This window comes from Aulostomus chinensis, chromosome 11 (genome assembly GCF_037954235.1).
Source record: "Aulostomus chinensis isolate RoL2024-O1b breed Wild chromosome 11, RoL_Achi_v1.0, whole genome shotgun sequence".
Lineage (NCBI taxonomy): Eukaryota > Metazoa > Chordata > Actinopteri > Syngnathiformes > Aulostomidae > Aulostomus > Aulostomus chinensis.
In genome coordinates, this window is record NC_141330.1 from 480,783 (window position 1) to 500,354 (window position 19,572).

General features: G+C 51.0%; 1 protein-coding gene across 5 annotated transcripts; it reads left to right on the top strand.

The window, feature by feature from the left end:
• Positions 1-455: 455 nt before the first annotated feature.
• On the top strand, positions 456-18,673 carry pogzb (pogo transposable element derived with ZNF domain b). 5 transcript variants are annotated; one of them, XR_015118465.1, is made up of 20 exons: positions 457-583; positions 1,143-1,258; positions 4,615-4,695; positions 6,067-6,260; positions 6,581-6,674; positions 6,762-6,923; positions 7,008-7,130; positions 7,306-7,522; positions 7,658-7,803; positions 7,891-7,991; positions 8,063-8,209; positions 8,320-8,454; positions 8,526-8,734; positions 8,809-8,958; positions 9,049-9,108; positions 9,352-9,464; positions 10,225-11,859; positions 12,607-12,643; positions 12,771-18,160; positions 18,253-18,673. XR_015118465.1 is itself a non-coding variant. In XM_086217489.1 (19 exons), exons 2-19 carry the CDS (start codon positions 1,147-1,149, stop codon positions 14,695-14,697), a joined length of 5,544 nt encoding a protein of 1,847 aa, XP_086073615.1. In that variant the 5' UTR covers positions 456-583; positions 1,143-1,146; the 3' UTR covers positions 14,698-18,673. The 5 variants fall into 5 exon arrangements, 4 of the variants coding, with proteins under 4 accessions (XP_086073615.1, XP_086073613.1, XP_086073614.1 ...); XM_086217489.1 differs by having other exon boundaries at positions 456-583; positions 8,162-8,209; positions 12,771-18,673; XM_086217487.1 differs by having other exon boundaries at positions 12,771-18,673.
• Positions 18,674-19,572: the final 899 nt, after the last annotated feature.

Consider the following 19,572-nt stretch of genomic DNA (forward strand, 5'->3'; position numbering starts at 1 on the left):
CTGGTTTACTTCAAACCTGATAGGTCACTGGAACGCTAGCGGGGGTTGACACCACATTTTTGGTGTTTTATAGAAAAAAACGATTTTATTGGATATTGATCGGAATAAACTCGGCCATCTGCTCAGGAAAGTGACACGTTTTCACATTTTAATTGTCCCAGCCTCCTACAGTGATGTCACGGCCGTATCCCCGCCCCCATCCCGCTACAGCAAAAACAAAATGGCGGCGTGCCTTCGGAACGCGCCGCTGTTTATCCCTGCCGCCGTTCTGTCCTGTTGTTGTTTTGTTGTTTGGTTCATGACGCGCCTCTTCCGCTCCGGCGGAACCACCGTGGCCGCGCGGAGCGGCTCCGCAGCGGCCTGAACCCGTATCTCAAGTAACAGTTACTCTGGCCAATCAGAAACCGCGCTTCCCCACCCGGATGTGACGCAAAAGGCTTTGGACCACTCATCATAGCAGAGGAAGACAGACAGGCGGAAGTCCCGCCCCGCTCCCGTCCAGCTCTTATCGAACCGAAGCGCGCCGGAGGAGAAGCGGACGAACCCATCCGCCCTGCTGTCCCGCTCCGCCGCCCAGCAGCAGGTAACACTCGGCCCGGTTCACCGGTTCCCGCCGGATGGAAACTCGGGAGAGCGCTCGGTGTGCGCGGCTCGCTGCCGCCGCCAGCGAGGCGGTGCGGGCGGACACTGAGGCAAACGCACCGCATCCGCACGGCTGCGAGCCGCGTTCTGCTCGGTTCTGTTCACTACGAGTCGAGGTTATTCACCCGGTTGTCGGGATCGTCTCGGCCCACCCGGACTGGACGGCTCGGAGGCGGAGGCGGAGGCCGAGGCAGCGCCGCCTCCGGCCGCTCGGCCACATTATTACACACACGCGCGCCGCCAATTAACTTTATTGACCAGCACGCTGACAACAGAGCAGAACTCTGCAGCGGCACGAGGTCAGGGTCTGACGTGAGTGACGTAAGTCTCTGACGTCACTGGCGGCAATTTAAACAGCGTATCAACATGTTCACACTTGCAATGACGTCAGCAATTGCTAAATATGATCTGTAAAGAATTTATTCTTATCACAACGCCATATTGATAAACGTCATCATCTTATTCCAGTTCATTTGATGGTGTCTGCATGGTTTCCATAGCAACATGGAGACGGAGTTGTTCATGGAATGTGAGGAGGAGGAGCTGGAGCCATGGCAACAGGTGGATGACAGCGTGGAGGAAGACGAGATGGACTTTTATGACACCTATGAGCCAGGTGACACACACACACACACACAGATGGGCAGGTCAGCAATGTGTCATGTGACCTTGTGTCACTTGATCCTTACATCTGATGGGGTGTTCACACAAAGAGACATGAAAAGATGGCGGTGCACCGCTCTAGAGTGCTCTAGAGCACCTCCACTACAGCACCCCCTTTAGAGCACCCCCTCTAGAGCACCCCCTCTAGAGCACCTCCACTAGAGCACCTCCACTAGAGCACCCCCTCTAGAGCACCTCCACTACAGCACCTCCACTACAACACCTCCACTACAGCACCTCCTCTAGAGCACCTCCTCTAGAGCACCTCCACTACAGCACCCCCTTTAGAGCACCCCCACTAGAGCACCCCCACTAGAGCACCCCCTCTAGAGCACCTCCACTAGAGCACACCCTCTAGAGCACCTCCACTACAGCACCTCCACTACAACACCTCCTCTAGAGCACTTCCTCTAGAGCACCTCCACTACAGCACCTCCTCTAGAGCACCTCCACTACAGCACCCCCTTTAGAGCACCCCCTTTAGAGCACCCCCACTAGAGCACCCCCACTAGAGCACCCCCTCTAGAGCACCCCCTCTAGAGCACCTCCACTAGAGCACCTCCACTAGAGCACCCCCTCTAGAGCACCTCCACTACAGCACCTCCACTACAACACCTCCACTACAGCACCTCCTCTAGAGCACTTCCTCTAGAGCACCTCCACTACAGCACCTCCTCTAGAGCACCTCCACTACAGCACCCCCTTTAGAGCACCCCCACTAGAGCACCCCCACTAGAGCACCCCCTCTAGATCACCTCCACTAGAGCACACCCTCTAGAGCACCTCCACTACAGCACCTCCTCTAGAGCACCCCCTCTAGAGCACCTCCACTACAGCACCTCCACTACAACACCTCCACTACAGCACCTCCTCTAGAGCACTTCCTCTAGAGCACCTCCACTACAGCACCTCCTCTAGAGCACCTCCACTACAGCACCCCCTTTAGAGCACCCCCTTTAGAGCACCCCCACTAGAGCACCCCCTCTAGAGCACCTCCACTAGAGCACACCCTCTAGAGCACCTCCAATACAGCACCTCCTCTAGAGCACCTCCTCTAGAGCACCTCCTCTAGAGCACCTCCTCTAGAGCACCTCCACTACAGCACCTTCACTACAGCACCTCCACTACAGCACCCCCTCTAGAGCACCTCCACTACAGCACCCCCACTAGAGCACCCCCACCAGAGCACCCCCTCTAGAGCACCCCCACTAGAGCACCTCCACTACAGCACCCCCTGTAGAGCACCCCCACTAGAGCACCCCCACTAGAGCACCCCCTCTAGAGCACCCCCTCTAGAGCACCTCCACTAGCGCACCTCCACTAGAGCACCTCCTCTAGAGCACCTCCTCTAGAGCACCCCCACTAGAGCACCCCCTCTAGAGCACCTCCACTACAGCACCTCCACTACAGCACCCCCTCTAGAGCACCCCCTCTAGAGCACCCCCACTAGAGCACCTCCACTACAGCACCCCCTTTAGAGCACCCCCACTACAGCACCCCCACTACAGCACCCCCTCTAGAGCACCCCCTCTAGAGCACCTCCACTAGAGCACCTCCACTACAGCACCCCCTCTAGAGCACCTCCAATACAGCACCTCCTCTAGAGCACCTCCACTACAGCACCCCCTTTAGAGCACCCCCTTTAGAGCACCCCCACTAGAGCACCCCCTCTAGAGCACCCCCACCAGAGCACCCCCTCTAGAGCACCTCCACTACAGCACCCCCTTTAGAGCACCCCCACTAGAGCACCCCCTCTAGAGCACCCCCTCTAGAGCACCCCCACTACAGCACCTCCACTACAGCACCTCCTCTAGAGCACCTCCACTACAGCACCTCCTCTAGAGCACCTCCACTACAGCACCCCCTTTAGAGCACCCCCACTAGAGCACCTCCACTACAGCACCCCCTCTAGAGCACCTCCACTACAGCACCTCCACTACAACACCTCCACTACAGCACCTCCTCTAGAGCACTTCCTCTAGAGCACCTCCACTACAGCACCCCCTCTAGAGCACCTCCACTAGAGCACCTCCACTACAGCACCCCCTCTAGAGCACCTCCAATACAGCACCTCCTCTAGAGCACCTCCACTACAGCACCCCCTTTAGAGCACCCCCTTTAGAGCACCCCCACTAGAGCACCCCCTCTAGAGCACCCCCTCTAGAGCACCCCCTCTAGAGCACCTCCACTAGAGCACCCCCACCAGAGCACCCCCTCTAGAGCACCTCCACTACAGCACCCCCTTTAGAGCACCCCCTCTAGAGCACCCCCACTACAGCACCTCCACTACAGCACCTCCTCTAGAGCACCTCCACTACAGCACCTCCTCTAGAGCACCTCCACTACAGCACCCCCTTTAGAGCACCTCCTCTAGAGCACCTCCACTAGAGCACCTCCACTACAGCACCTCCTCTAGAGCACCTCCACTACAGCACCTCCTCTAGAGCACCTCCTCTAGAGCACCTCCTCTAGAGCACCTCCTCTAGAGCACCTCCACTAGAGCACCTCCACTAGAGCACCCCCTTTAGAGCACCTCCTCTAGAGCACCTCCACTACAGCACCTCCTCTAGAGCACCTCCACTAGAGCACCTCCACTACAGCACCTCCTCTAGAGCACCTCCACTACAGCACCTCCTCTAGAGCACCTCTACTACAGCACCTCCTCTAGAGCACCTCCACTACAGCACCCCTTTAGAGCACCTCCTCTAGAGCACCTCCACTAGAGCACCTCCACTACAGCACCTCCTCTAGAGCACCTCCACTACAGCACCTCCTCTAGAGCACCTCCACTAGAGCACCTCCACTACAGCACCTCCTCTAGAGCACCTCCACTACAGCACCTCCTCTACAGCACCTCCTCTAGAGCAGCTCCGCCAGGCTACTATACTACACTATCCCAGGCTACTACTACTGTACGCAGGTGTACACAGGTGAGCTTCTATCCGTCAGTGCTGATTTACAGGTTTTACTATCATGGAGCGAAGAACTCAGACCAGAGGAGACGAGTGTTGCGAGGCCCAGTGGTCACAAGCTCTGTGGGCAGGGTTTACGTGATGCGTACAGGTGCACATCAGGCTGAGATTTTGACCCGACCCTGAAGTGTAAACCAGGTTGAACGAGTGATCACGGATGAAGATTTGACCCTTCAACTTTGGATACATCCTGTAACACGGAGAATTGGAACACCTGATGTGCCCTAAAGATTCCACTGATGTATGATACACACACTTACAGCTTTCTCCTGTGTGTGTGTGTGTGTGTGTGTGTGTGTGTGTGTGTGTGTGTGTTGGGGTACCTGCGTTTCTTTAGTGGAAGATTCTTCATCTCCTCTTTCAGCCTTTGAGACTCCGCCCCTCAGGACTCCTCCAACCATCACACTTGCAGCATCAGGTAAGAGTGTGTGTGTGTGAGTGTGTGTGTGTGAGATTTATTTTCTTGATCAGGTGATTGACGATCCACTGTTTGTCCAGGAGTGACGTGTAACCCTTACTGCACCTATAGGTTGATTGCTGACATCATTCTTTCGTGGTGACCTGCTTCTAATGCTCTCCACTCTGATGTAACTTTCAACACCCATTGATCCATGTGAATAATCATGTATTGATTATTAATAATTCATTAAAATAAAATGATTGATTGACCTGACGGCATTCACCGAGACTCAGTATCATGCTAGTGGGCATGACATTATGCTCTTGTTCTGAGCCAACTTTGAAACATCATCACAAATTTGATGACATCACGTGGTTCGTACCATGAATTTATGGGGTTAGGGGCGTAGCCTTTGATTAGCAGTCACTGCTTCTGTTTGCCCCTTGTGTCCCTTCGCCATCTTGATCTGACCTTTGCCACTAGTTACTGTAAATTGGACGGGGGTCCCCAACAGACCACACAGCTTCTGGTTCAGGCTCTTGTCATCTCACGCATTGACTACTGCAACTCTCTTCTGGCAGGCCTCCCTGCAGGCTCATTCAAGCCTCTGCAGATGATCCAGAATGCAGCAGCACGTCTGGTCTTCAACCAGCCCAAAAGGGCACATGTCACCCCGCTGCTGGTTTCTCTTCACTGGCTTCCAGTGGCAGTCAGGATCAAATTCAAGGCACTTCTCTTGGCTTACAAAACAATCCCAAGAACGGCTCCAGCCTACCTGGAATCCCTGATCCAGGTCTACTCTCCTTCTCGCCCACTACGCTCTGCATGCCAAAGACGCCTGGTGCTTCCAGCCCAGCGCTGCTCCAAATCTCTAGCCAGACTCTTCTCTTCTGTTGTTCCCAAATGGTGGAACCAACTACCGAACTCTGTGCGTTCTGCTGAGTCCCTTTCTACTTTTAAGAGACAGTTGAAGACTCAATTGTTCAGAGAGCACCGAGGCACTGAACCTGACTCTGCTCCTCTTTGGGGTAGAATCAGTCAGAGGGTCCAAGACCCAGCACTTAGTGACTATGCAGCACTAACTGGGTTGGGTGATGTTGTATGTTTGTCAAAAAACAAAAAAACATAAAAAAGGAGGGGGGGGGCGACACTTCTTCTGCCACTAGATGGCAGCACCTGTGACCAAATCACAACTGAAGCACTTTTGCGCTACTATGGGTTTTTCCTAATTAGGTCTAAATTCTTGCTTGTGTTGTACGTCGCTTTGGACAAAAGCGTCTGCTAAATGAAATTGGAGAATTGTAGAATTGGGGGTCCTGTAATCCCGACGCATGTCAGCAGACGGTACTTATGTCACAGGAGGTTCACATCTATATTTTTACTCCTCAGCGCCATCACCTGCTCAGATGACCCACCCAACCCCTTCCGCCCTCCCTGCCTCTTCCTCGCCTGCCACTGCTGCAGCCACACCCTTGATGGCTCAGGCCCCACCCCTCTTCCTGACGCAGACAGCTGGTGGAACATTCCTCCTCCCGGCAGCTGCAGGAGCTGGCAATGCCCCTCCTATCCTGCTTACTACCCAGGTATGATGATGTCATTGACCGGTTGAACAGAAGGTGATTGTTTCTTGATTCAGACCAGATCATCAGCTGTAACCAACCGGCAGGAACGTTCCAGTGTGGAAACCCTTTCTAACCTTCCGCCTCAACAGTTACACAACAAACCAAAAGTCCCATTGCTAGTTTTTGCTCGTGGTTGCTGGTCATTATTATTCAAAGTTCTCAACTCAGATGGAGTTGATTCTGCATCCTTGAGATATTTATGTCCCTGAGCTGTTATGACATCACATCCTCCAGCCTCTTCCATCAACTCTGATGTCATGATAGTGACATTGTGTTTTCAGGGGTTCCCGGTACAGACGATGATGAAGCCTGGAACTCCTCTGCTCCTGAACCTGCAGCCGGGTCAGACGGTCCAGCCTCTCACACTGATCCAGTGTAGGCTGCGCCCCCAGAACATATTCACCAGTAAGTGAATATTGATGTGACTGATGACATCACTGCTGCCTCCTCTTCTCCCCACAGCCCCCTCACTGGGTCAGCTGGTACGACCTGGTGTGGGCGTGTCCTCTGTCCTCCCCCAGGGCCAGGCCAGATCAGCCCCCTCGGCCCAGGGCATGGGCACGGGATATACCACCATGCAACTGCCGACTACGCTGACCATCTGCACGAGCACACCAGGACCCGGTAAGTGTGCCAGATGTGTGTGTGTGTGTTGGGGGTAGTTGATAAGAACTGATCCAACTGATTGATACTTTTGTTCTCTTCCAGTCAACTTCCAGTTCTCACAGCTGGGCGGAACCAAAGCCCTGAAACTGGCAGGTTCCCCTATACATCCCTCTGACTCAGCCAACGGGGTCACAAGAGCGCCGCTGCCGCCGCCGTTCAGCAGCAGTACAAGCGTCACTTTCATCTCTGTTATTGAAAACTAAATGCTGTTCAAGCCAACAGCTAACATTTGCAACATTAACATTTGCTAGCTAGCTATCAGGTGTGACAATAGGGGTGGTCCTCTTAGGCTGTCTGTTACCATGGTTACTACTCTCACTGACAGCACCTGTGTTACCAGGTCTGGCAGCTCCTGGCCCCTCCCCCTCTTCCATCTCAACCCTGAGGGTGACCTCAGCACCAACCTCTGACCCCAGCAAAGTGGTGATGAGTGTGGAAGAGTTCTACTATGGGACATTTGAGGGTGACCTGAGTCTGAGGAGGCCACACCCACTGGGTATCAAACCCCTCACCTACACGTGCTGGACCTGCTCGCACTCTGCCGAGAACAACCTGAGGTGAGCAGCTAAGAACACACAGTCTGTATGTGACATTCTACAACCTTTTCCTGTACTCATGGGGACCAGGGTAGTGACTGTATGTACATGGATAAAAGTGTGTGTGTCTGTGTGCGTGCGTGCGCGCACATGCAGGTTGATGCAGCACATGCTGCAGCACTCAGACTTGGTTGTGGCTGGTAAAGAGAAGAAGTGCTGCAAGTTCTGTTACCGTCAGATCTCATCTCCGTCTCAGCTGCACATACACCAGGAACAGGTGCATAGTTCCGCCCCCTCCTCCTGTAAGAGCCACACCTACTTACACTCCTGAGAAATACAACCTCCTCCATCTGCTCCTGTCGCAGGTCTCACCTGTCAGTCTCTCTCAGGTATGTGTCGCATATGTGAGTGGGCATTTGAGAACGAGCCAGCCTTCCTGAACCACATGAAGTCCAATCACAAGCCGGGAGAGATGCCCTACGTGTGCCAGGTAGGTCTGACACCTGACTTCCCTCTTTCTTCCTCATTAGGCTTCATTAACACAAGTGCGATGATCCGCAGGTGTGTTCGTATCGCTCATCCTTCTACTCAGACGTCTTGCAGCACTTCGCCAGTTTCCACAGAGATTCGCGCTTCCTTCTATGTGTTTTCTGTCTGAAGGTGACAAGGAACCCGACCAGCTACCAGCAGCACCTGCTGCGACACCAGGTAACCACAGTAACCATGTCTTAAAGCTTAGGTGACCACACACTCACACTTCACCCAGCAGTCAGATGTTCTGTGTCTGATCATCGACAGAAGTGTCCGGTTTGTTTCAGGTCACTCAGGCGTTCCACTGTAACAGGTGTCGTCTGCAGTTTGTCTTCCTCAAAGACAAAATGCAGCACAAACTGGAGAACCACCGCAGTGTTCGCCGACCTGCCAAACTGGAAGGTCTGCCTCCGGGATCAAAGGTCAGCTAGATTTATCTCTGCATAACGACAGTCTGTCACATTTGTCGTTGATGGATGAAATCTGTTTCCAGGTCACCATCAGGACATATGGGAAGTTGCGGTGTCCAGTGACTTCAGCGGGAGGTGGTACCAGGCTCCTGCAGAGCCCCTCCCCCCTCATCCAGCCAATCAACATAAAGACAGAGCAGCAGAGGTCTCCAACTCACAGGACACCACCCCAGTCCAAACCACCCCGATCTCCCACCAAGAGGTCTATGAGTCGCAAGATCCAAGTTAACAGGTGCGTCTCGCTGTTTGTTCAACTGAACCTGATGACTGCCGCCATGGTTAATGTGCCCTTCTCTACATCTGCAGGAGCTCCTCACTGGAAGGTGACAGGCTGGTGTGTCTGGAGTGTGGAACCGTCGTGTCCGACTTCTCCGCCCACTACCCAACCCATGTCCACTGTCTGCTGTGTCCGTACCGCAGCTGCTGCTCCAGAGCTTATGCTGCCCACATGATCCAGTAAGACCACACCCACCAGTGACCTCTGTAACTGACAACTTTGATTGTCGACGACTGATGGATTGTTGATGACTCTGCTCTCGGTTTCAGCCATCACGTGCCACAGTCTAAAGACAAAGCCCTTCCTCTTCACAGGCTGCCTCCTCCATGGTGAGGCGACTTGCGTGTTTTAGTTTGAGCAAACATTTAAACCAAACCTAGTCACTGCTCAGAGCCTCAATCTGACACCACTTCCTGTTCCAAGTTGTTGCAAGCGTGGTCATGGTGAGGGGCCACAGAGATTCGTTAATTCCATCTCTGTCTCTGATCACATGGTGTCACTGTTACTTCATGCTGATGTCATCATGAGGTGCCACATGCTGACAGATAATGACAGTATGTTTCCTCCACCAGCCCGTTCCTGCTCCAGTGCTCCCAGTGTGACTTCCGGCCTGTGTCTGCGGATCAGATGGCTCACCACCTGCTGATGAACCCAAAGCACTACGGCGCCACCTGTCGCACCAGGAGTAAGATTTTATTACATTCCAACTCTTAACTGGTTCATGTCTACAGTGCAGTTGTGACTATGACCACCTAACTGCGATTTCTGGCAAAAAAACAAAAAAAAAATGTTTTTTTGGTCAGCCAGCAATGAAGCACTTAACAGCATCGGATAAACGTTTGCAGCAGTACCACATTTTTGTGACATCACTAACAATGCTTGTTAAGTGCTGTGTTGAAGGCAACTGGACTGATTCAGTTTCCTTTAAACTTTTCATGCCTTATCCAAAGACATCTTCAGTTCCAGTGTAGGTCACTGTTTAGAAGTTGCAGGCTTTTAAGACTCTGCATGTGTAACCCTCAAAAAGAGTTATCGTTACATTTGAGCTCTGGGTTTCAGTATCGTTGAGGTTGCATGAGTCGTTGGCTCAGTCGTTTTTCAGAAGGTTTGTTGGTGGGTTATTGATTCAACTGTATCTTTGTGGTGAGTTGGGGAAAGGGGGACCCAAGTGTGAGTCGGTGTTGATTGTCATAGGAAGGGGGTCAAGATAGTCTTGACCTGAGACTCTGCTATTCACTGAACGGGAGACGCAGGAACCTACCAAAGCCATTGGAGGTGAAGGCAGCCGATGAATGATGTTTTAAAAAAGGTGATGCACAGGCCTCAGAGCCAAACAAGTGCCACCTTTGAGAAGGGCCCATATGTTTTCACTTCATAGGAACTTGGTTCCCTTTAGTTTGTAGAAACTTTCTGCAGTTATTTAACACATGTTTTTCTTCTTCCAGCCTACATTGAACCAGACATCCGATTCTTGATTGATGACGGGCAACAGGAACCAGTCCAGAACAAGGACTTGCCTGATCCATCGTGGAAGTCAGCAGATCGCTGGAGAAAGCCTTCAGAAAGTGAAGACTCCAAGTCCTCAATAGTCCCGTTCATGCAGACCAGTGGACCTCAACATCTCCTTTCCAGGAACTGCGACGCCATTGACTACTTCCAGCTGCTCTTCCCTGCAGCACTTGTGGGACTTATCACCAGTGAGACCAATGCACATGCCAAGACATGTCATTACCTGGGCTCCAGCTACCCAGACTGGGTCCCTGTCACCACCCATGAGGTCAAAGGATTTATTGGCCTGTGCATTCTTATGGGGATCCAGAACCTACCTGACTTGTCCCACTACTGGTCCTGGAGCCACTATGACAACAGCTACACCTTTTACCGGACCATGAGCTTAAAACGCTTCAAGCAGATCAGCGCCAACATCCGCATGGGGAGCTTTGCCACAGATGACTATCGTCGCACTGGCAACCCCAGTGACTCGCTGCACATCTTCAGGCCAATGCTGGACCTGCTGGGTGAAGCCATGTGGAACGCTTACAAGCCAAACTGCTGCCTGACCATCGATCGAGCACTGCTACCCACCCTGGAGGGGGAGAGCTGTCATTTTAGGGGGAACCCAAAGACCCAGCCCCAGGTTTGGCTGCTCTGTGATTCAAAGTCAGGCTACTGTCACCGCTTCTTCATCCAGGTCGGCGGGAAAGCTGAGCAGGATGTGGGCTTCACTGTGGTGCCAGAGCTGGTCAGGGGTCTGGAGGACAAACACCACCAGCTGTACTTGGCCAACTCACTGACATCTGTCCCACTCATGCAGAAGCTTCTGGACCAGGGCATCTATGCCTCCAGCTCCTTCCCTCCACCCAGCCCCATCCTGCCTAGAGAGCTGTGGGAGGACGGGAAACTTGAAGACGCGGGACACTTCCTGCAGAGGCAGTTTGGCCCGCTACTGGCCACCCGCTGGAGGGACATGAAGGAGATGGGCTGCCTGTCAACCAATGCAGCTTCAGGTGAAGCAGACACTGTGTGGAGGAGGTCTCAGACCAAAGTGGGTGGCTTGGACCCCATCAACCGCCCCTTGGCCTTCCGCCTCCTGCAGGAGAACATGAGGGGCGTTGACATCTGCAAACAGCTGTTAGCTTGCAACCCCATGGGTGGAATCCTCTTGGACAGACATTGGCGCAGTCTTTTCTGGTTTCTCATCAACCTGGCTATCGTCAATGCCTTCATCGTGTTGCGAGAGAGCCGTCGAGAGAACCCACCAGCCTGGGTGCAAGATGGCCTTTTCACCCAGGTCAACTTCCGTAAGCGTCTGGGGAATCAGCTTGCCAAGTGTGCACAGAGATACTTTGAAACCATGGAGATCGCCACCTCACGTGGAATCAAGGTAGAGCCAGTGGAGGAACCTGTTAAACAAAGACACAGGATGACAAAGATCAGCTCCATCTCCAAGAGATGCAAGAACTGTAACTTAAAGAATGTCAGGCATGAAAGTGTGTACGGTTGCGTCATCTGCAAAGCTAACTTGTGTAATCAGCCAAGCTGCTTTTGGGAATTTCATGGCCTGTCGCCTTTCAACAAAGGTGAGCACTTCATGTACTGTTGATTTGAATGTTGTGTTCACACCAAACTTCAAGTGAATTTAATGGCAGAATCATTTGTGTTAATTGATCATGGAGAATAGGAACCTGCTATTATGTTTTCACGTGCATCTGAAGCACCTTATAGGTGTTAAATGCTTTAATTGGTGGTCATTTTATCTAGATGTATCCAAACGTTGTGGCCATGCATGTGAGCTCTGACCTGTCATTCCTGCTGGCAAGGCACGCTAAGTTAATGTTAGCTATCCTGGCTCACACAACCTCACATCTCACATCATCTCATGTTTAGCCACTAGAGACATTTGAGACATTGGTGAAACTCAACTTGATTTGCCTGCGGAAGGCTATTTTCATTGTAGACAACCATCAAAGCCCGCCTAGTAGCAAGACAGCCAGTGAGTGGCCGGACATGCTGGCGTGAATGCTTCCCACGCTAGCTGGGACTGCGGTTGGCGACTCATCTTGACACCTTACACGAGTGATGTTGGTGGAAACTTTGCACTGATTGGCTTTCGTTACACAGCTTCAAAGTTCTGGTTCAAGCTGAAAATATTAAACCTACAGTTTTTATGCAATCCAGGCACGTTATTTGCATTTGGTCCCAATTTACGTGGACTTGATATGTAATTTAGTTGTGGGAAAAAATTGTCTGTGTTGGTGTGAATACAATATAAATTGCTGGCACAACGATGTTTTTTGATTCTGAAATGAGTTAACTGTTCTCAACAGGCTCAACCAAACTGGGCTTCGTCAGGAACAGACTCAGGTGAGTGTCAGCCGCTGCTTGTGTGAACATGTTTTTGTTTTTCTTGTCACATTTGAAATTATCCCTCTGCAATGTTTATTAGATCCTATTGCTGTTTTCATCTTGTGCGTGTGTTTGTATGATGCAGCGGAGAGGTGGAGGTGGATGAGGTTCACGACAACATGGACCAGAGCATGGCCCCCGTGGAGGATCTGGACTTTTCAGATGATGAGAGATTTGAGGATCAGGATGAGGTGGATGAGGAAACTGAAGATATACAGGAAGAATCAGACAAAGACAGTAACTGTCTCTCATCTCCGCTGCCATCCGCAGCTAACAGCCAGTTAGCCTCTAAAGATCGTGACGACTTCCTGACTGCCCGTCAGCTGAGGATCACGCTGTACGCTCTTTGTGACGGGCTGCACCAAGCCTCACGGGTCTTTGCAACCAATGCGCATGTCATAAGGTCCTGGTGGAGGGAGGCCAGAAACCATTTCAAGCAAACTGAAGAGGAACATCAGGTCCATGAGTACGGCAGTGAACGCATGGTAGCATGGGTCCTCAGTATGCGGGAGCAGCAACTTCCAATCAGTGAGAGTAGCCTCTTCAACAAAGCGTCCATACTGAAGAAGAAGGGAGGTTTTGGTGATTCCTTTCGCATTTCCTATGACTGGGCGGTGAGCTTCATGCTGCAGCACCAGCTTGGCGTGCGAAGTGTTGGTAAGGAGGCCTCGCTGGCTCGAACTCTGCCGCCTTCCCTGGAAGCCAAAATCAAATCCTTCAAGGAATTTACCAAGAAGGTCACGCAGGTTCACAAGCTCCCAGCACGTGGCATAGCTGCGGTGGATGAGCTCTGCCTCTTTGTAGATTTGAAGGTCTTTCAGGATAAATCTCGTCGTGCTGAGGCCCTGGATGTTACTGGGACATTACCCCTTGTCACCGTGTACTTGTCAGCACTGGCGGATGGTACCATGCTGCCAGCACTGGTGCTGACAGACAGACCACTGGCTGAGAAGATTCTGCCAGACTTTGCCCTGCTGGAGGCCAGCCCACAAACTGTGTCAGTAGAAGAAGCTATGGATATCTGGACTAAAAGGATTTGGCTGCCACATGTGTCTGGTCCACCTCAGTCCAGGAAGTCAATGTTGGTGTTGGACCGACACCGGGAACACATGTCAGACCCATTTCTTACTGTCATCAGTGGAGCAGGTACACTCCCAGTGGTGATCCCAGGAGGCTGTTCCACCCATCTTCAGCCCCTGGAGATCTGCGTGAAGCCGGTGCTGCAGCGCTTCCTGCTAACCCGTTGGGCTAAATTTGTCACAAAGGAATGGAGTGAGCTGGAGGAGATTCCGCTTTACCGGCTACAAACAAACATCACCAAGCTCGTGATTGACTGGGTGGTCGAGGCACTAACACACCTGAATGGACTTCCCCACATATGGAAGAAATCGTTCAACCTTACCGGCCTCCTGCCTGTGTTTAATCTGGAGAGGGACGAGGTGGACAAAAGAGAGGATGATGATGTTGAGATGAAGAAGGTTGATGAGATGGAGAAGACAAAGGACGACAATGCAGTGGAAAAGATGGCCAGTATGGTGCATAAGAAGGAGAGCAATGTGGAGAAGCTTCCAGGGGACAAGATGGAGAAGATAGAAGACATAGAGACACCAGGTCAGAATGTAGAGGAAGCCCAGTTGGACCTCCTGAAGACACTGACTGAGATCTTACTAGGGTCTGAAGGGTTGGATTCTTCTGATCTGTTGGAATTGGAAGATGAAACAGACACAGATGAGGAAGGACAAGAGACATCAGCAGAGAAACAGAAAGACAAAGAGCAGGACAGGAAGGGGACAGAAGAGGAGAGAAAGTTTGCAGAAAAAGACCATGAGAAGGAGGAAGATAACATTGAGGAAGACAGTGAGGAGGAAGGGAAGGAGGCAGAGGAGGAGAAGAACGAGGTCAGCAAGGAGAGGAGAGAGACCAGGATAGTGATCGGTGAGGAAGTGGGAGATGAGTGGAAGATCACTGTGAAAAACAGGGCCGAGGTGGATGGACACACAGATGAGAGCTGAGGGGACAATACCCACCCGCCCGAAGGTCAAAGAGGCTGTTTAGAGTCACAGTCAGCCTATCTTAATGACACCTGTCAAACAAATCCTCCTCTCCTCCCGCCAAAGCCTCACCGACTGAGAGTAGACTGAAGGTTGACGAGTCGCGGGCAGACGAGATCCACAGACTGTAGAGACCTTTTTGCTGTTCTGGACGTGCAGTTGCTTCTGTCCTGGTTTCATTTAGACACAAGAACTCTGGTCCAGACATAGCGACTTTGTATGTGTTCATGTTTTTAAAAGCTTTTATTTTTCAGTTTTGATTTTTGTCTTTCTGTCTTGACGGATGTTGGGTCGTTCTCAGGAAGGTGACTAAGAGTCAGAAAGACATTTGGACAGAGACGTTTGGGCATTCAGATGTCAGATGACTTTGGTCTGAAGTCATGTGGCTCCTGGACCTTTCAGTCTCTGAATTGCAGTCCCTCCCATACAGTGATCCTGACATGGCGTCGCAGTGCACCAACAACAAATTAGATCTTTATTTATACACGTCACCGGTCCATCTAAAGGTCTCGTCACAAACATCCACACCAAGTTACCTCCCTGGAAGACCTCTGACTTATGGTCAGCCTTCGGCTAAAGCCTGATGTTTCATGACATCAGTGGCATTGATAGTCACATGATTCACTGTTTATTCCCTCAGATACTGAGACAAGTAGACTTCCTGTTCTGACCCAGACAATAGGATGAATGTATGAGACATTTCCTGTTTCATGTGAGGCGTGGTCCTGCAGTGATGCTGTGTGCTATGGTGCTGATGTACATATTTTAATTGATTTTCTTTGTAAATAAAATGGCAGGTAACTAATTTCAGCATTCAGTAATGTCAGTCTGACCTGGTCCTGGTGGTCCAGCTTCATCTTGAGGAGTCATTGGCATCAATGAACAACCTCCAGTACTGGAGACTTTTACCTTCAAGTCTTAATGCCAGAGAACCCTCTGAAAGTCAAGTGAGACAGTTAAATTTGAGTCGGCCATTTTGGCTCTGATGGAGTCCAAACACAATTCAGGTCCAGTTATGTCACCAACTGATTTAGACAACAAACCCACCAGAGACTACCAGAAGACATGGTTGTTCACTCAGACTTTGTGACCAAAATTCCTTTGAGACCTGTTGGCCTGTGTTCTGCTTCCTGTCCAGAAGGTGGTGACTGATTATATAGACATCAGACAGGGAACTTGATTGATGTCAGTTTTCCTGATAAGTTGATTATAGGTTTTATTTATGATGATGAAATATGAATGTTCTGAAACCAGACATGGTGTTTTAGAGCTCAAACTCTGGCTTTGGCCCATTGTGTGGGAAAGAATACCATAAATAAAATGATGTTCAGGCCTTAGGAAGTTTTAAAAAGTAAGTTCTGGAAAATCCCAATATTTCACATCAATGAGAGGCTCTGTTTGGTGACGACAGGCTGGGGTGAATAACTTGAAGCCACACCCACAAAATGTTTTTGTGTGATTCCAGGGCTCCTGGTTGTATGTTACAGGGTTTTACTCTGCAGTTCAACTCTTAGAATCAAATCAATGACGAGGAGTCACAAAAAGACACACAAGGACTTGGGCAGAAGCCTCAAACTGGACTTCTCTGTGGGTGGGGAAATGGAAAAGATGGAGAAGAAGTAGTTTAGAGTGAGTAGACCAGGCAGCAGGAGCATGGGTACATGGTGATTGGCATCAGTTCCAACACGAAACTTACCCAACCCTAACCCTCTAAGAAGAAACGGAAGTCAGCAGGAAGCAGTGACAAGAGTCTGAATGACTTCATCTGTGATTGACAGGAAAGGAAGTTTTCAGACACTTTTGGCTGAGACTCACCTGAGGCTGCACCAGGAGGTGAGGTGAGTGGTGAGCCAGGTGTGGAGACCAGAGCCGAGGTTCTCAACATCATGAAGGCGTCTCTCTTCTGACCTGGCTGGATCACCATGGTAACTTATGTGGTGAACCTCACCTGGTCCGGAGCAGGTGAGGGTCAGAGTTTCTGCTTCAGTCGGCTATTAAAGCGCTGCCCTTTCACCCACCACCTCTTCTGAAAACGGCACCACCGTCTTTGAACGATCCGGTGGACCTCGGCGCCATCACTGAGCGAGGTTCTCTTCAGAGGGAGAGAGCGTTCAGAGACCGGAGTGATCCGCTACCTCTCCTGACGTCACTCCTATCAACGCTCCAGGCCCCCAGCTGAGGGAAGCCCTCATTATTCCAGCCTGCTGGAGCAGCCGTGTGTGAGGAACGCCACTAAAAGGAGCCTCGCACTCACAGCAGCACAACTGTGTGAACGGAACCTGCATGCATTCAGCTGGGATGCAGTAAACCTGAGCAAGAATACTGCACGCTGCTACTGGCCAAGTTGTACTCAGTCTCACTGAGTACTGAGCGTGTTCGTAGTCCCATTGGCCCCCATGGCTACAACAGAGGCCTTCTGGGAAGCCTCAGGCTACATTTCTAGGGCTGCGTCCGAATTGCCAAGTGGCAATCTACGACCTACTGCTACACGGCACCATTCAGACACCCTAGAAGATGGTGGTGAAGCACGACCTCTGCTGGCAGAGCACAGATACCACAATTAGGTAGACAGCACCAACGAAAGCCCCACCTGCTGGCCTGGCTGTGGTACTGCACTCCACTCTGAACATTCTTCCCTCATTCTCTATTATGAAGCACATTAACGCACCTTTAGTCATCAACGACTATAAATGTTGGTGTTCATCAGAATGGGAGACTGTTGGTGGCGCTAACTTGGCTTGAGGGTCCACAAGTTTTTAGGGGACGAAGAAGAAGTCCGCGGTGCATTGTGGGCCATAGGTTGCTCCATAGGATGCACCTGAACCGACCTACAATGTGGGCGTGTTTAGGCTGGAATTTAGGTTGAGAAGTAGGTCGCTACTCGCGCCAGTTGTGGTTTCCGACAGCCTACGTCGTAGCAGTAGGTCGTCGGTTGCCACTTGGCAATTCGGACGCAACCTTGGTCCTACATTGATCAGCAGTGAGACCAACACCTGCGTGTGGATGAGCTGATGAATCTGGTTCCTTCATAGGGTTCCTGAGGGTGATGGTGCGATGGATTGCACCCACATTCCCATCAGTGGAGCCTTAGAGGAACAGGAGGGCGACTTTGTTCACAGAAAGTCCTGTCATAGTGTCAATGTTCAGGTGAACTAGCTGGTGCTCATTTTGGACAGCTGATTGGTGGCACGGAGCAAGCAGTTACACCAAAGCTTTGTAACGGCGCTGCACATGAAACTGCAGCATTGTTCATATTATAATTATCCCCTTAAAAGCCTCAACTGGAACCTTTTCCTTCTTTTAGTGCTTTCATTGTGAAATTAACCTCAACGCCTTTGCAGATGACTTGTGACCACCGATTGATGGTCACAAGTGAGGAGGCCAATGGCCCGGCTCGGTTCAGGGAGTCGTCACTGCGTCATCGGTATGGCAACAGTATTGCAAATATATACCATTAATACTACTGCTTGTTTAATCGTGGCACTGATCAATAATTTCCTCTCCTTTCATTAACAGGGCCCTATGGTGGGCTTCTTCTGGGGGACAGAGGATGCCCCTGTATGCGGTTCTTCATGACCCCCTACCCTGACCCACAGACACCACCAGAGAGGCGCTTCAGTGTGGCCCTCAGCAAATGCAGGGTGAGGACGAAGACGACCTTTGGGATCATCAAGTCTCGTTTTAACTGCCTCTGTAGTCAGAGGGTCTCTGCCAGATCTCCACATCAGGGTGGTGCTCCACTACATTGCCACCATCCGAAGGAAGAGAGCCCTCGTGTGCCACTGGTGGCCCTGAAGTCATTAACCCCATCGCCCTGGAGCAGCCAGACAGGCCCTTACCACTCAGTGTTTAATGTGAAATAAAGATACTTCATATGATTTGTTTTTGTTCCAAATTTAATTCTGTAATTACTGTAGCCTCTCTTCTATGTACAGTGGGGCCAAAAAGTATTCGGCAGCCACCGATTGTTCAAGTTGTCTCACTTAAAGAGGAGAGGTCTGGAGTGGTCGTCATCCTCTCTCTCCAGCTGTGAGAGACAGAATGTAATTTTTTATTTTTAAATCCAGGAAATCACATTGTATGATTTTCAAAGAGTTTATTTGTATAATGGTGCAGAAACTAAGTATTTGATCAATAAAGGTTCCCCTCAGTACTTGGTCATGTGACCCTGGTTGGCAGTGAGTCAGACGTGTCCTGTTGGTCCGCACCAGGTCTGCTCCCTCCATGCTGATCCTCTCAGGAGCTGGGATGTTTGGGGGCTGTCGCTGGGCAACACCCACTCTGGGTTTTACTCCATGCCGAGGTCGTATGTTACTACGAGTAAACTTTGTTACTGTGGTCCCAGCTTTTTTCAGGTCCAGTTCCCCGTGCAGTCGTGGGCTGTTTCCTCACCGCTCTCAAGGTCATTTGTACCCCCAAGGTGAGATGGTGGAGAGGTTGCAGTCTGACTGTTTAAGGGTGTCAACAGGTGTCTTTTATACAGGTAACAAGTCCAAACAGGTGCCATGAATACAGGGAACGAGTGGAGGACAGAAGAGCTTCTTGGTGAAGAAGTCACAGGTTTGTGAACTCTGGCTTGATTGTAGGAGCGAAATACTTCGTTTCTGCACCGTCGTACAAATAAACTCTTTGAAAATCATGAATGTCATTTCCTTCTCTCAGTCTCTCACAGTTGAAGTGGACCAGTGAGGAACATTACAGACCTCTCATCTTTTGAAGGGGGACAACTTGAGGACTCGGTGGCTGACTAACAGTTTTGCCCCAGTGTGTGTGGCATGAAGGATCCACAACTTTCATTTTGTTTGACAATCCTGTTTTACAGTGAAAAGTTAAGTT

Excerpts from the sequence above, each read along its gene's own strand:
- pogzb (XM_086217487.1), top strand. The coding sequence starts at position 1,147 with ATGGAGACGGAGTTGTTCATGGAATGTGAGGAGGAGGAGCTGGAGCCA. Across the intron at positions 4,696-6,066 it reads CATCACACTTGCAGCATCAG|CGCCATCACCTGCTCAGATG; the intron begins GTAAGAGTGTGT and ends TTTACTCCTCAG. Across the intron at positions 8,455-8,525 it reads GTCTGCCTCCGGGATCAAAG|GTCACCATCAGGACATATGG; the intron begins GTCAGCTAGATT and ends ATCTGTTTCCAG.